Raw genomic sequence first — 17,467 nt, 5'->3', positions numbered from 1 at the left:
TTCTTTTTTCTCATGAGCAAAGTAAACCATCACCCACTTCTCCGAATATTAAGGATGGCTATAAGATATCATCAGTGAAATGGAGGAGAATGTATGGCAAACTACCAGAGCATGAACTGTTACTAGAAATTAAAACATCTGCAGCATACCATAACAACAGCTAGAGGTATAGACAGTCAGCTGCAGAAAGAAATCTAGTCAGAAAAGAAGCAAACTATTACTCGGTTATATGTGATGCAACTCCAGACATTTCCCATACTGAGCAAAATGTATTATTGGTGAGACATGTACACAAAGATAAAGTTCAGGGAACAGGTAAATGGAAAATAATTGAGCGTTTTTCTTGAATTTGAAGACTTTGCTAGAAAGACAGGCAGTGACATTTCTGAAATGATTTTGAGTGCATTGGAAGGGCCTGGTATTGACAGCCTTGACCATGGCAATCTGCTATGATAATTGTGCAAATATGTCAGGGAAGGTGAAGGGAGTTCAAGCACACATACTGCAAAATAATCCACTGGCCACATACTCACCTTGTGCCTCCCATACTCTTATTCTTGTGGGTGTACATGCAGCTCAGTCGTGCCCAGGAGTATCAACTTTTGTGAATCATCTTCACAATCTGTTCAGTGCCAGACCAGAGTGATGGGCCATTCTCAAGGAAAATACTGTCTGCTGTCTTAACCGCCTTTCAGACACGCAATGGAGTGCGCGTATTGCTATGGTCCAACTAGTGGCAACTCATTACTGTCGATCATCAAGGCCCTAGACATGCTTCTTGCTGCCTGACAAATGAAGCAAAAGGTCTGAAAAGCTACTTCATGTCTTTCAAGGCAATCTTCCTGCTCACTTTCTGGGTAAATGTTTTGCAGTGTATTGATAATAGAAGCCTAATTCTTCAGTCAGGAAATATTTCTCTGGACACTGAAGCAGTTCACATTAAGGCACTACAGGAAGAAATACAGGCTCTGCATAATCAATAGGACACTGTTCTGGCAGAAGCCTCCATGGTGGCAAATGAAATGGTTTCAGCAGGACAATAACCTAGAACACAAGGCCAAATATACACTGGAGTTGCTTACCAAGATGACATTGAATGTTCCTCAGTAGCCTAGTTACAGTTTTGACCTAATTAAGCTTGAAAAATTGATGGCAAGATTTGAAAATGTCTGTCTAGCAATGATCAACAACCACCTTGACAGAGCTGGAAGATTTTTTAAAATAATAAATTAGCAAATATTGAACAATCCAGGTGTGCAATTGTTTTTTTATTTTTTATTTTACCTTTATTTTACTTTTCCATGTCTGCTTGCTTTTTTTTACCCATGTGCCTTTCTTGATGAAGCATTGGTAAATTCCCTGTTCTTTGTGATTGAATCTGTGTTTGAAATTCACTGCTCGACTCCGGTATCTTACAGATAATTATGTGTGGGGTACAGAGATGAATCAGGTAGTCATTCAAAAATCATGTTAAACACTATTATTGCACACAGAGTGAGACCATGCAACCAATTATTTCACTTGTTAAGCACCTTTTTACTCCTGAACTAATTTAGGATTGTCATAACAAATATTTATTGACATTTTGACTTTTAATTTTTAATTAATTCCCCCCCCCAAAATCTGAAAACATAATTCCACTTTTACATTAGAGGTATTGTGTGTAGGCCAGTGACGACAAATATCTATTTGCTCATGTTTAAGTTCAGGCTATAACACAGCAAAATGTGGGGGAAAAAGTTGAGGGGTAGGAATACTTTCTGAAGGCACTGCACACTGTAACAATTTTGATTTCCTCTTGGTTTTTTAAGATTATGACTTTCAAATACCTACAATAGTTTAGTAAGATACAGTAAGATAAAGTATCAACCCCTCCCCCCCAAAAATGTTTTTTTTTTTGCAGGTTAATTAGATAGTATTATATAATTCATGTTTCCAACCTCTGAGCATGTAAACCAATCATTCAAAAACACTACTTTTTTTTTTACTTATGAAGTTTGATCCATCTACTACTACAGACCTGCAGGAGGAATTCTTAAATATAGCACCTTATAGTGAATACATTTTCATGCTTAGATGAAGTTTTTTTTCTACAGAATGTGAACCAAAATTCGATTCCCATGAGAATGCTACCGTTTACATACGGTAGCATTCTTTCATATTTGATGTTGTTGGATTGATGTCTGAAATGGGTGTTTCAGGTGATTGGTTTCCCTCAACCAAGCAGATACACAAACTGCTGTCTTAGTTTTCACAGTGCCACTTGGCAATGAAGTGCGTGTGTGCGTCAGTGGTGGTTCGGTCAGCTGTTTGTTCACCCAGTACCCGCCCGCAATTGCTATTAACCCATCTGCAACCACCCGACTATATGTGATAAAGTGAAAATCGGAGGCCAGCACTTGACCCTAACCTGAAAATATAGACCATGCACTGTAGTCTACAGTCATAGATGGAATCATGTAGTAACCAAAAAAGTGTTTAACAAATCAATATATTTTAGATCCTTCAAAGTAGCCACCCTTCGCCTTGATGACAGCTTTGCACACTCTTGGCATTCTCTCAACCAGCTTCATGAGGTAGTCACCTGGATTGCTTTTCCAGCAGCCTTGAACGACTTCCTACATATTCTGAGCATTTGCTGGCTGCTTTTCCTTCACTTTGCGGTCCAACTCATCCCAAACCATCCTCAATTGGGTTGAGGTTGGTTGATTGTGGAGGCCAGGTAATCTGATGCAGCACACCATCGCTCTCCTTCTTGGACAAATAGCCCCTACACAGCCTGGAGGTATGTTTTGGGTCTTTGTCCTGTTGAAAAACAATTGATATTCCCACTAACCGCAAACCAGATGGGATGAAGCATTGCTGCAGAATGCTGTGGTAGTCATGCTGGTTGTGTGCCTTGAATTCTAAATAAATCACAGACAGTGTCACCAGCAAAGCACCATCACACCACCTCCTTCATTCTTCACGGTGGGAACAGCACATGCGGAGATCACGCTTTCACCTACTCTGCGTCACAAAGACATGGTGGTTGGAACCAAAAATCTCCAATTTGGACTCATCAGACCGAAAGACAGATTTCCAACAATCTTCTAATATCCATTGCTCATGTTTCTTGGCCCAAGTGAGTCTTTATTCTTATTGGTGTCCTAGTGGGTTCTTTGCAGCAATTTGACCATGAAGGCCTGATTCACGCAGTCTCTATTGAACAGTTGATGTGTCTGTTACTTTAACTTTGTTAAGCATTTATTTGGGCTGCAATATGAGCTGCAGTTCATTGCCGATTTCTGAGGCTGGTAATTCTAATGAACTTATCCTCTGCAGCAGAGATGACTCTGGGTCTTCCTTTCCTGTGGCGGTCCTCGTGAGAGCCAGTTTCGTCATACCGCTTGATGGGTTTTGCGACTACATTTGAAGAAACTCAAAGTTCTTGAAATGTTCCGGATTGACTAACCTTCATGTCTTAAAGTAATGATGGACTGTCATTTCTCTTTGCTTATTTGAACACATTTAAGGAAAGAAATTCTGTTGAATTTGTATAGCACCTCACAATCGCACATAACATGCACTGCCAACATCCTCTAATGCCACCACCAACTCTTTCCCAAACAATACTTTTCTGGCTCTTTATTTTCAACTCTCCATTTCGCAGCTATTTTCTTATTGAATTAAACTCAGACATTGTAATTTTACCTTCGTGGATCTATTTTTTTCTGCCTTTTCCCAAAAGCGTTTTGCGGTTTTGGCGCGCGTAAAGTTTAGACTTTACAGAAAGCTTTCGCACTAATGCCAGACAGCCTAAAAATAATGAACGAAAAACCTCAATGTTAGCCTATCAATATAGATTGCACAAGAATTTGTTTAAATGTATTGTTTTCCTCTTTATTTAACCTGCCCAACCCGTGTATACAGTGAGGCAAAAAAGTATTTAGTCAGCCACCAATTGTGCAAGTTCTGCCACTTAAAAAGATGAGAGGCCTGTAATTTTCATCATAGGTACACTTCAACTATGACAGACGAAATGAGAAAAGAAAATCACATTGTAGGATTTTTAATTAATTAATTTGGAAATTATGGTGGAAAATAAGTATTTGGTTAATAACAAAAGTTTATCTCAATACTTTGTTATATACCCTTTGTTGGCAATGACAGAGGTCCAACGTTTTCTGTAAGTCTTCACACACTGTTGCTGGTATTTTGGCCCATTCCTCCATTCAGATCTCCTCTAGAGCAGTGATGTTTTGGGGTTGTTGCTGGGCAACACGAACTTTCAACTCCCTCCAAAGATTTTCTATGGGGTTGAGATCTGGAGGCTGGCTAGGCCACTCCAGGACCTTGAAATGCTTCTTACGAAGCCACTCCTTCGTTGCCCGGGCGGTGTGTTTGGGATCATTGTCATGTTGAAAGACCCAGCCACGTTTCATCTTCAATGCCCTTGCTGATGGAAGGAGGTTTTCACTCAAAATCTCACGATACATGGCCCCATTTATTCTTTCCTTTACACGGATCAGTCGTCCTGGTCCCTTTGCAGAAAAACAGCCCCACAGCATGATGTTTCCAACCCCATGCTTCACAGTAGGTATGGTGTTCTTTGGATGCAACTCAGCATTCTTTGTCCTCCAAACACGACGAGTTGAGTTTTTACCAAAAAGTTATATTTTGGTTTCATCTGACCATATGACATTCTCCCAATCTTCTTCTGGATCATCCACATGCTCTCTAGCAAACTTCAGACGGGCCTGGACATGTACTGGCTTAAGCAGGGGTACACGTCTGGCACTGCAGGATTTGAGTCCCTGGCGGAGTAGTTTGTTACTGATGGTAGGCTTTGTTACTTTGGTCCCAGCTCTCTGCAGGTCATTCACTAGGTCCCCCCCGTGTGGTTCTGGGATTTTTGCTCACCGTTCTTGTGATAATTTTGACCCCACGAGGTGAGATCTTGCATGGAGCCCCAGATCGAGGGAGATTATCAGTGGTCTTGTATGTCTTCCATTTCCTAATAATTGCTCCCACAGTTGATTTCTTCAAACCAAGCTGCTTACCTATTGCAGATTCAGTCTTCCCAGCCTGGTGCAGGTCTACAATTTTGTTTCTGGTGTCCTTTGACAGCTCTTTGGTCTTGGCCATAGTGGAGTTTGGAGTGTGACTGTTTGAGGTTGTGGACAGGTGTCTTTTATACTGATAACAAGTTCAAACAGGTGCCATTAATACAGGTAACGAGTGGAGGACAAAGGAGCCTCTTAAAGAAGTTGTTACAGGTCTGTGAGAGCCTGAAATCTTGCTTGTTTGTAGGTGACCAAATACTTATTTTCCACCATAATTTGCAAATAAATTAATTAAAAATCCTACAATGTAATTTTCTGGATTTGTTTTCTCATTTTGTCTGTCATAGTTGAAGTGTACCTATGATGAAAATTACAGGCCTCTCATCTTAACTGGGAGAACTTGCACATTGGTGGCTGAGTAAATACTTTTTTGCCCCACTGTATAACCACGCGGACTGTGGGTTATGGGTGTGCATCACTAGTGTGTTTGTGTGTAACAACTAGTAATTCTTAGGTTATTGCTGAAACAATATTTTCTTAGTAATTACCTCAGTGCTACTAGGTATGCAACACTTCAGTGAGTCATCTGCTTCTGTAGAAGTACTTGAGGTTAGTTTCTATCTTGTATTCTAATCACTTTTCATGACCTTTAACCTTTACTCTCCGCTACCACTATCCCTACCACCAACCGTTGCTCAAGAGACTAAAGAATTCAGTCAGTAATCAATCCAATGTATTTGTATAGTGCTGCTTACTTACAAAGTCATTGATCATAGTGCTCAACAAGACCTGAGAAGTTTCCCCAAGGTAAAGATCTAGGATCAGCTTACCCAATCCTATTAGTGGGGGAAAAGCAAAAAAGATCAGCGTCTAGATGTTTCTGAGTGAACTCCCTTTCTCCCCTCTCCAGGCTCGGCAGCGCCATGAAAGGTGGAGGAAGGGGTAAGGAGCCTCCGGTGGAGGTGAGCTGCAAGCGGCCCAAGCGCAAGTGTCTACAATGGCACCCGCTACTCTCCAAGAAGGCCCTGGACTTTTCGGAGGAGGAAGAGGAGGACGAAGAAGAACTAGAGAAGGTGACTGTCCTCTTTTGCAGGTGTTGCGTTCAGTATGTACGTTTTGAAATTAAAGAGCATTTCCTATTGGGCAAGTTCAGATGGATAGTTTCGGATCTACTGAACAGAACATCTCTTGCTGCATTCCCACTTGCCTATTGCCCCATGAAACATTTACGACAGTCTATTGTTAGTTCACTGTATATTATGCAGTGACCTCTCACTCCAGTATAGAACCACCAGCCAAGGGCATTTTACCCCCTCTATGAAGTATCTCTCCCTGCCTGGCTGTGGGGGCAGAAATACCACGTCGAAAAATATGATTTGAACATTTGAATTTCTAAAACACACATCATTTTGATAACTAAGTATGTAGTCTAGAAGTATTCATTTTCATTTTCTATGATATAATTAAAAAAATACACTGAACAAAAATATAAACACAACATGTAAAGTGTTGGTCCCATGTTTCATGAGCTGAAATTAAACCTCCAAGAAATGCTCCATATACACAAAAAGTTGTTTTTCTCAAATGTTGTGCACAAATGTGATTACATCCCTGACAGGTATGGCATATCAAGAAGCTGATTAAACCGCATGCTTATTACACAGGTGCACCTTGTGGTGGGGACAATGCACTTTAAAATGTGGAGTATGCCACACAACACACTGCCACAGATGTCTCAAGTTTTGAGGTAGAGTGCAATTGGCATGCTGACTGCAGAAATGTCCGCCAGAGCTGTTGCCAGAGAATTTAATGTTAATTTCTCTACCATAAGCTGCCTCCAATGTGGTTTTAGAGTATTTGGTAGTACACCTAACCGGCCTAGCAACCGCAGACCACATGTAACCATGCCAGCCCAGGACCTCCACATCCGACTTGTACGTCTGGGGGGGGGACTAATTCCGATTGGCTGGGCCTGGCTCCCCAGTGGGTGGGCCTGGCTCCCCAGTGGGTGGGCCTATGCCCAGCTATGGCTGCACTCCTGCCCAGTCATGTGAAATCCATATGCCTTAATCTAATTGACTGACTTACTAATATGAATTGTATCTCAGTAAAATGAAAAATAGTTTTTATATTTTTGTTCAGTATAAAACACATTTCTGAATTACTTACAAAATGATATCAACTGAATCAGCACTATAAAATAGAGCCTAACCATTGTTATGATAATATTGGTGGTGGGGGTAGTGATGATGTAGATTAAAACATATATCACTGATGCGTCTGTCCACAGGAGCCATTGTTGGTTAGGGAGACCCGGGGGCCGAAGGTGCCATGCGGGGGGTCCCCGGAGGGGGAAGAGGACTCTTCAGAGCAGCGGGCCCGCCGGCCCATGAATGCCTTCCTGCTTTTCTGCAAGCGCCACCGATCTCTGGTGAGGCAGGAACACCCTCGACTGGACAACCGCGGTGCCACCAAGATCTTGGCTGATTGGTGGGCCGTGCTGGAGCCCAAAGAGAAACAGAAGTACACTGACATGGCCAAAGAGGTGAGCATCATCATCTCTTATTCTCTTAGGGGCGAATTCTAACCAATTCAGTAAAATGTTCACTTAGTCTCCCTGTGATATCAATGCATGATGACTAAGTGAACATTTTCTTAAGATGCATGCTGACCAGACCGCTCGCTCACCATTGCATATATGTTGATTTTGGCCACCCACACCAGATGAGATCAGGACACACAACTATATTAATGTTGGAGACAAGTTGAAAAACATTAAACATTTATGGCGATTTAGCTAGCTAGCTTGTTGTTGCTAGCTAGTTTTTCCTGGGATTTAAACATTGGGTTGTTATTTTACATGAAATGCACAAGGTCCTCCACTCTGACAATTAATCCACAGATAAAAGGGTAAACAGAGTTTGTTTCTAGATATCTCCTTCAGGCTTCTTCTTCTTTGGACTTTATATGGCGGTTGGCAACCAATTAAATTTTTATTTTTATTTTTTACTCCCCAATTTTGTGGTGTCCAATTGGTAGTAGTTACAATCTTGTTTCATCGCTGTAACTCCCGTGCAACTCCCGTACGGACTCGGGAGAGGCGAAGGTCGAGAGCCATGCGTCCTCCGAAACACAACCCAACCAAGCCGCACTGCTTCTTGACACAATTCCCATCCAACCCAGAATCAAGCCGCACCAATGTGCACTACGCACGGCCCGCCACAGGAGTCGCTAGTGCGCGATGAGACAAGGCTATCTCCCTAACCCGGACGACGCTGGACCAATTGTGCGCCGCCCCATGGGCCTCCCGGTCGCGGCCGGCTGCGACCGAGCCTGGACTCGAACCCAGAATCTCTCGTGGCACTGCGCCACTCGGGAAGCCCTGCAACCAAGTTTTAGGTGCATTACCACCACCACCAACTGAACTGGAGTGTGGACCTCAGTTCATCTTTCAAATCACCCACGTGGGTATATGCTCCTAAAAACCAATGAGGAGAAGGGAGAGGCGGGACTTGCAGCTTGTGAAGCGTCACAAATAGAACCAAGTTCTATTTTAGCGCCTGTCTACGCAGACGCTCAGTGATGTGCGCAAGCAGTGTGGGTGCAATGATTGTACGTGTAAGCATATGTGTGCATTTATTTTGCTGCGCACATGACACGAGCGGTGTGGTCAGCATGTTAGGGTTCACCCCTTCCTGTTTCTCTAAGCAAACAATATCATTTGATTTAGAATTCAGATAGAATTGACCCTGAAGCTGATCAAGAGTTACAACACAGGATCACAATCAAACTCATTTGAAACTGGAGTGTCATAGCCATACTAAGACATGTAAGACATGCATTATCTATCTTTCTAGTACCTTGTATAGGTCATGAAACTAAAGCGACAATGTATGCACACTACTGAATGAGTCTATTGTAGCTTGTTTTGGATTGTCTCCATGCAAATGAAGTCCAGCCAAATATGAAAGTTCTGTTATGTAACACTTCTTCAGCAGTGGCGGTCGGTGACTTTTAAGATTAGGGAAGACGATTGTTGTTTTTTTATGAGCATGATCTTATTTCTTTTACAGCATATTGGATGACTGGCATTTATATTCCATTCACCCAGCTCAATGTAGCATCGATAGGTTTAGGCTACTACATGATACTCAAATTTGCGCTATACCCGTCATGAGGTTGCTCCAAACTAGCCTACAAAGGAACATTTATAACAGGTACACAAGTCGAGAGAAAAATTGGGAGTAATTAAGGTGACAGACAGTGACACATTTAATACCACCTTTAAAACTCTTGGCTGATCTGGGGTGTAATCGTTAGTCCAACCAGTTAATGTTTTGGAACTAAAACAAATTCAGGTATGTCCCTCCATGTTTCATTCCTTTTGCTTCCATATTTTTCAACAGAATCGTTAAAATGAATACACCCCTGATCACCGCAACACACAGTTCACTTTCATAGCAGCCACATACAGCATCATCACTTAGCTCATTGCATAGATGCGAAAATAAATTATACACTCTTCTCTCACCTTTTCCCATTGCTTGTGGACTTCAGTGCACAACACAACAGCTGTCTGTGACCAGTCACAAAAACTTCCCCAAGCCAAACCTTCATACCACAACCGCTACACAGCCTACATTTTTGTCACCATAACGTTATAGTCAACAAAGTTTAACTATCGTGTTTGTGCACATGGATTGGATGTTTACTAACACGATAGTTAAACTTGGTTGACTATAACTATCGTGTTAGTAAACATCCAATCCATGTGCAAAATCACACAGTACAGTGAGTGTACATTTAGTAGTTACACCGGCAGTCCCGGTGGCAATAAATGTATAAAACCAAAGCTTACCTTGACTTGGAAGAGTTGCTGTGTTGGACAGTCTAAGCCAACTAGCTAACATAAATTATATTTCTCTCTGTGTGAGTCAGGTTGTTGAGTAACATTAGGCTAAATTAGCTGCTTTAACTCAGTAAATGAAAGGTGAAATATGAAGAAGAAAAATACAATGAAATATAGCTAGCTCTCTCTCTCTCTCTCTCTCTCTCTCTCTTTTTTGAAGGAAGGGATATATTCAAAACTTTTCAATTATTGTCTTTCTCTCTCTTTGAGTCCACTACCAAACCACCACATTTAGTCACGGCAATATGACTGGGAACATGGACGTGTACAGACCAGCTATGACCTCAGTAAGGCAAAGAGGCAAAACGACAATACAGGGTTGTCTCCATGCAAAACTTTAGTTGCTATTAAACAGATCAGACAAGAGACATACAGTGGGGCAAAAAAGTATTTAGTCAGCCACCAAAGAGCCCTGTAATTTTCATCATAGGTACACTTCAACTATGACAGACAAAATGAGAAGAAAAAAATCCAAATTATTTGCAAATTATGGTGGAAAATAAGTATTTGGTCACCTACAAACAAGCAAGATTTCTGGCTCTCACAGACCTGTAACTTCTTCTTTAAGAGGCTCCTCTGTCCTCCACTTGTTACCTGCATTAATGGCACCTGTTTGAACTTGTTATCAGTATAAAAGACACCTGTCCACAACCTCAAACAGCCACACTCCAAACTCCACTATGGCCAAATCAAATTTATCAACCCATGGAGGTCTGGATTTGGAGTCACACTCAAAATTAATGTGGAAAACCACACAACAGGCTGATCCAACTTTGATGTAATGTCCTTAAAACAAGTCAAAATGAGGCTCAGTAGTGTGTGGCCTCCACGTGCCTGTATGACCTCCCTACAACGCCTGGGCATGCTCCTGATGAGGTGGCGGATGGTCTCCTGAGGGATCTCCTCCCAGACCTGGACTAAAGCATCCGCCAACTCCTGGACAGTCTGGATGGAGCGAGACATGATGTCCCAGATTGGATGTGCTCAATTGGATTCAGGTCTGGGAACGGGCGGGCCAGTCCATAGCATCAATGCCTTCCTCTTGCAGGAACTGCTGACACACTCCAGCCACATGAGGTCTAGCATTGTCTTGCATTAGGAGGAACCCAGGGCCAACCACACCAGCATATGGTCTCACAAGGGGTCTGAGGATCTCATCTCGGTACCTAATGGCAGTCAGGCTACCTCTGGCAAACACATGGAGGGCTGTGCGGCCCCCCAAAGAAATGCCACCCCACACCATGCCTGACCCACCGCCAAACCGGTCATGCTGGAGGATGTTGCAGGCAGCAGAACGTTCTCCACGGCATCTCCAGACTGTCACGTCTGTCACGTGCTCAGTGTGAACCTGTTTTCATCTGTGAAGAGCACAGGGTGCCAGTGGCAAATTTGCCAATCTTGGTGTTCTCTGGCAAATGCCAAACATCCTGCACGGTGTTGGGCTGTAAGCACAACCCCAACCTGTGGACGTCGGGCCCTCATACCACCCTCATGGAGTCTGTTTCTGACCGTTTGAGCAGACACATGCACATTTGTGGCCTGCTGGAGGTCATTTTGCAGGGCTCTGGCAGTGCTCCTTCTGCTCTTCCTTGCACAAAGGCGGAGGTAGCGGTCCTGCTGCTGGGTTGTTGCCCTCCTACGGCCTCCTCCACGTCTCCTGGTGTACTGGCCTGTCTCCTGGTAGCGTCTCCATGCTCTGGACACTACGCTGACAGACACAGCAAACATTGCCACAGCTCGCATTGATGTGCCATCCTGGATGAGCTGCACTACCTGAGCCACTTGTGTGGGTTGTAGACTCCGTCTCATGCTACCAATAGAGTGAAAGCACCGCCAGCATTCAAAAGTGACCAAAACATCAGCCAGGCAAGGCAACAACAACAAAAAGGCAACAACAACAAAAAGGCAACAACAACAAAAAGGCCATGTTGGCGAAGTAAATACAATATAGCAAGTAACACACTGGAATGGTCGATTTGCAGTGAAAGAATGCAAAGTAGAAATAATGGGGTGCAAAGTAGGGGAAGAGGTAGTTGTTTGGGCTAAATTATAGATGGGCTATGTACATGTGCAGTAATCTGTGAGATGCTCTGACAGCTGGTGCTTAAAGCTAGTGAGGGAGATAAGAATTTTTGTAGTTCGATCCAGTCATTGGCAGCAGAGACTGGAAGGAGAGGCGCCAAAGGAGGAATTGGTTTTGGGGGTGACCAGAGAGATATATACCTGCTGGAGCACGTGCTACAGGTGGGTGCTGCTATGGTGACCAGCGAGCTGAGATAAGGGGGGACTTTACCTAGCAGGGTCTTGTAGATGACCTGGAGCCAGTGGGTTTGGCGACGAGTATGAAGCGAGGGCCAGCCAACGAGAGCGTACAGGTCGCAGTGGTAGGTAGTATATGGGGCTTTGGTGACAAAACGGATGGCACTGTGATAGACTGCATCCAAATTATTGAGTAGGGTATTGGAGGCTATTATGTAAATGACATCGCCGAAGTCGAGGATCGGTAGGATGGTCAGTTTTACGAGGGTATGTTTGGAAGGATGAGTGAAAGATGCTTTGTTGCGAAATAGGAAGCCAATTCTAGATTTCACTTTGGATTGGAGATGTTTGATGTGAGTCTGGAAGGAGAGTTTAGTCTAACCAGACACCTAGGTATTTGTAGTTGTCCAGATATTCTAAGTCTGAACCGTCCAGAGTAGTAATGCTGGACGGGCGTGCAGGTGCAGGCAGTGATCGCTTGCAAAGCATGCATTTAGTTTGACTTTTATTTAAGAGCAGTTGGAGGCCACAGAAGGAGAGTTGTAGGGCATTGAAGCTTGCCTGGAGGGTTATAAACACAGTGTCCAAAGACGGGCCAGAAGTATACAGAATGGTGTCGTCTGCGTAGAGGTGGATCAGATACTCACCAGTAACAAGAGCGACATCATTGATGTATACGGAGAAGAGAGTCGGCCCAATAATTGAACCCTGTGGCACCCCCATAGAGACTGCCAGAGGCCCAGACAATAGGCACTCTGATTTGATTTGGTGAACCAGGCGAGGCAATCATTTGAGAAACCTAGGCTATCGAGTCTGCCGATGAGGATGTGGTGATTGACAGAGTCGAAAGCCTTGGCCAGATCAATGAATACGGCTGCACAGTAATGTCTCTTATCGATGGCGATTATGATGTTTTTTTAGGACAGATTTTGCAGCTCTTTCAAAACATCAGCTGACTGGATTTAAGAGAAGGAGAAATGGGGAAGGCTTGGGCGAGTTGCTGTGGGGGGTGTAGTGCTGTTGACCGGGGTAGGGGTAGCCAGGTGGAAAGCATGGCCAGCCGTAGAAAAATGCTCATTGAAATTCTCAATTATAGTGGATTTATCAGTGGTGACAGTTTCCTATCTTCAGTGCAGTGGGCAGCTGGGAGGAGGTGTTCTTATTCTCCATGGACTTTACAGTGTCACAGAACTTTTTTGAGTTTGTGTTGCAGGAAGCAAATTTCTGCTTGAAAAAGCTAGCCTTGGCTTTTCTAACTGCCTGTGTATATTGGTTTCTAACTTCCCTGAAAAGTTGCATATCATGGGGGCTGTTTGATGCTAATGCAGAACGCCATAGGATGTTTTTGTGTTGGTTAACCTCTCTAGGGTATGTGGGACGCTAGCGTCCCACCTGGCCAACATCTAGTGAGATTGCAGAGTGCCAAATTCAAATACAGAAATACTCATTGTAAAAATTCATAAAACAAAACATTTTACATAGGTTTAAAAATTAACTTCTTGTGAATCCAACCACGGTGTCAGATTTGAAAAATGCTTTACGGCGAAAGCATCCCTTACGATTATTTGAGAACAGCAGACAAGTCATTACAAACAGTAACCAGCCAAGTAAAAGAGTTCCACAAGTCAGAAATAGAGAGAAAATTAATCCCTTACCTTTGATGATCTTCATATGGTTGCACTCAGAAGACATTCATTTACTCAATAAATGTTCCTTTTGTTCGATAAAGTCTCTTTATATCAAAAAACCTCCTTTTTGTTTGCTCGTTTTCTTCAGTAATCCACAGGCTCAAACGCAGTCAAAACAGGCAGAGAAAAAAATCCAAATTGTATCCGTGAAGTTCATAGAAACATGTCAAACTATGTTTATATTCAATCCTCAGTTTGTTTTTAGCCTAAATAATCAATAATATTTCAACCGGACAATAACGTCGTCAATATAAAAGGTAAACAAGAAAGGCACTGTCTCGGTCGCGCGCATGAAAAAGCTCTGTGACACTGCAGGGTCCACTCATTCCGACTGCTCTTACTCCCTCATTTTTCAGAATACACGCCTGAAACCATTTCTAAAGACTGCTGACATCTAGTGGAAGGCATAGGAACTGCAATTGAAGTCCTAAATCAATGGATACTGTAATGGCATTGAATTGAAAAATACAAAACCAAAAATAAACCTACTTCCTGAATGGATTTTTCTCAGGTTTTCGCCTGCCAAATCAGTTCTGTTATACTCACAGACACTATTTTAACAGTTTTGGAAACTTTAATGTTTTCTATCCAAATCTACCAATGATATGCATATCATATCTTCTGGGCTCGAGTAGAAGGCAGTTTAATATGGGCATGCTTTTCATCCAAAATTCCAAATGCTGCCCCCTACCCTAGAGAAGTTAAGGGCAGTCAGGTCTGGAGAGAACCAAGGGCTATATCTGTTCCTGGTTCTACATTTATTTAAGATGGTGAGGAAGGCATTAAAAAATAAAAATAACCAGGCATTCTCTACTGACGGGATGAGGTCAATATCCTTCCAGGATACCCGGGCCAGGTCGATTAGAAAGGCCTGCTCACTGAAGTGTTTCAGGGAGCGTTTGACAGTGATGAGTGGAGGTCGTTTGACCACTGACCCATTACGGATGCAGTAGATTGCAACACCGCCCCCTTTGGTCGTTCTATCTTGTCTGACAATGTTGTAGATAGGGATGGAGATTTCAGAGTTTTTGGTGGTCTTCCTAAGCCAGGATTCAGACACGGCTAGGACATCCGGGTTGGCAGAGTGTGCTAAAGCAGTGAATAAAACAAACTTAGGGAGGAGGCTTCTAATGTTAATATGCATGAAACCAAGGCTATTACGGTTACAGAGGTCATCAAAAGAGAGCGCCTGGGGAATAGGAGTGGAGCTAGGCAATGCAGGGCCTGGATTCACCTCTACATCACCAGAGGAACAGAGGACGAGTAGGATAAGGGTACAGCTAAAAGCTATGAGAATTGGTCGTCTAGGACGTCTGGAACAGAGAGTAGTCACCCTTTGCCTTGATGACAGCTTTGCACACTCTTGGAATTCTCTCAACCAGCTTCATGAGGAATGTAAGTCTATGGAAGGGGGTGAGAACCATAAGCCTCCTAGGTTTTGTATTGGATTCAATGTACCAAGATGAGGTTGAAAAATCCCTTCCGGCTACCCTAGAAGGTGCTGTTAAGGCTACTGTAGACCTTCATTGCAAAAGTGTTTTTTTTTCATTGATTATTTGGTGGCGTGTATACATGTATGTATGTGTGATGTATAATATTATTTCATGTTTATTATTATAGTTTAATCTATGTTTCACTATTTTTATCAAATTCACTGTGTAGGAAGGTCCTCCCCATCCTCCTCTGAGCCTCCACTGTGTTTTTCAGTATATGCTGCATTTTACTATAGTATGTATTATTTCCTGTGTGCTTTTGCTGATAACCTTTCTGGCGTTGTCGTTTTCCAGTACAAGGATGCCTTCATGAAGGCTAACCCGGGCTACAAGTGGTGCCCTGCCACCAACAAGCCAGTCAAGAGCCCCTGCCACACTGTCAGCAACACCCGCAATAAAGTGTGGTCCTTCCCTTCCAACTCCCCTAAGGGCTGTGCCACTGCCAAGAAACTGCACAAGACTGACAGCACACCACAGCTTAATTTCGCCATGGCAGGTGCGTCAAGTTTCCATTTCTGGTAAAAAGGCTAATAAAATATGTCATGTCTCGGCATAGCTGCCACTAAATGAATGTCAAATTTGTAAAAATATATCCTAACTAGCTTTTATTTTGTGCCTTCCCAGATCCCACGAAGATGGGTGGCCTAAGCATGCTACTGTTGGCTGGGGAGCATGCCCTTACTGCCAGAGAGGTATGTCATATCCACTAAATCCTGGACTGTAGTGCAAAAATTAGCCACCGGAGGACTTCAGAGGGTTATCTAAGGGTCTTTGAGACAATTTATGAAAAGGCCCAGTCTAGTGAGTTTATCCTTGTTGTTGTAGTACAATTTTAATCTAGAAATCATAGTTTTAGTGGAAATATATCTGAGGCACTTAAGTAATTCTGTGTTGTAAAAGCACTGTGAGATACAAATTTGAAGATCACATTATTCAAATGTTTATGCTGAATGTGTGAATTGAACCTCCACAGATTTCCTCCAGCTCATCACAATCTGGAGCCACAAATGTCACTAAGTACCCTGATAAATCCTCCCTATTCCAACTTGCTGAGGTAAAACCACCTGAAATGAGAATGTAACTATTACATAGGGCTGTTACGGCAAATACGCTCTGATACAACAGTTTATAGATTTGCCTATATGCGCATGTGTATCGAAAATAGCCTACATTAGATGTATTGCTATTTGCATATAAATGGTTTGGTTTGCTCTTACAATACTCAACACATCACATAAAATTATACCATTCCCTAAAATGGTGGCACAAGGAAGTGAGGCTCATTCCTGTTTAAATGGGTCAGCCAACCCTCAATTGTGTCCCTTTTCAGATCTCTTCCAGCACGCGTCAGACGAGTTTAATGGACACAGCTGGCAAAGGGAAGCCCTTGAGTTGGGGGGACCAGGCTGAAGTGGGTATTCTCAGGGAAAGGCTTGTCTACACATGATTTAGCTCAATGTTATTGGCCTGTAACATTTGTATAGGCAATCTGCTAACTGCTAAGCATACTTGCATATTGTAATGCACTCTAAAGTAGTTTGTTTTTAAACTGAGTGGGATATCTTCCTGCTTACTGAAATCCACAACAACAAAATTAAAATACTGACACTATTGGCTATTCCCAGTGCGGGTATGCCTGGTAAGGGAGGGCACAAATGAAAGCATTTACTCTCTAATAACCATACTATACTGTTTAGTACAAATATACACAAGTCACACATATGAACATGCATAAGCCCAGGATCTTATCCATTTTCTCATTCACCTTTTTCCTCAGATGTGGTCTGGAACCTCACAGCAGGGAAAGCCTGACGTACCCACTGCCAATGTCAAGTCCCCTCTTTTTCAACTGGCAGAGGTTTAGTCATTACACTGTCTCAAGTCTGCCACTCCACACTACTACATACTCTATAATGCTGTTGTATTGTCTTTTATGATGTATTGTCTAAGTCTCCTCTCTTGTGTATCAAAGCAGATCTCTGATTCGAGCCAGTCGACTGCACCAGAGGGAAAGCAGTGTGGCCAGTCCGCTCTCTTCCAGCTTGCTGAGGTACTGCAGGCCCTCCCTCATTA

At 42.9% G+C, this 17,467-nt stretch overlaps 1 protein-coding gene across 6 annotated transcripts in view; it reads left to right on the top strand.

Moving 5' to 3' along the window:
* Positions 1-17,467, top strand: part of LOC135550830 (HMG box transcription factor BBX-like) — a 38,178-nt gene that overhangs the window by 10,523 nt on the left and 10,188 nt on the right. For 5 of the 6 annotated variants that reach the window (XM_064981971.1, XM_064981972.1, XM_064981967.1 and 2 more), the window contains exons 3-10: positions 5,956-6,118; positions 7,336-7,590; positions 15,689-15,890; positions 16,019-16,086; positions 16,368-16,448; positions 16,725-16,805; positions 17,172-17,252; positions 17,367-17,444. In XM_064981971.1, coding sequence (XP_064838043.1) covers positions 5,969-6,118; positions 7,336-7,590; positions 15,689-15,890; positions 16,019-16,086; positions 16,368-16,448; positions 16,725-16,805; positions 17,172-17,252; positions 17,367-17,444 — 996 coding nt within the window. In that variant the 5' untranslated portion in view covers positions 5,956-5,968. The remainder of the gene's footprint in view (positions 1-5,955; positions 6,119-7,335; positions 7,591-15,688; positions 15,891-16,018; positions 16,087-16,367; positions 16,449-16,724; positions 16,806-17,171; positions 17,253-17,366; positions 17,445-17,467) is intronic. The other variant, XM_064981970.1, reaches the window with a different exon arrangement.

This window comes from Oncorhynchus masou, chromosome 12, assembly GCF_036934945.1.
Source record: "Oncorhynchus masou masou isolate Uvic2021 chromosome 12, UVic_Omas_1.1, whole genome shotgun sequence".
In the NCBI taxonomy this organism is placed as follows: Eukaryota; Metazoa; Chordata; class Actinopteri; order Salmoniformes; family Salmonidae; genus Oncorhynchus; species Oncorhynchus masou.
The sequence above is the reverse complement of the archived record's forward strand: the minus strand, read 5'-3'. Positions and strand labels throughout refer to the sequence as shown.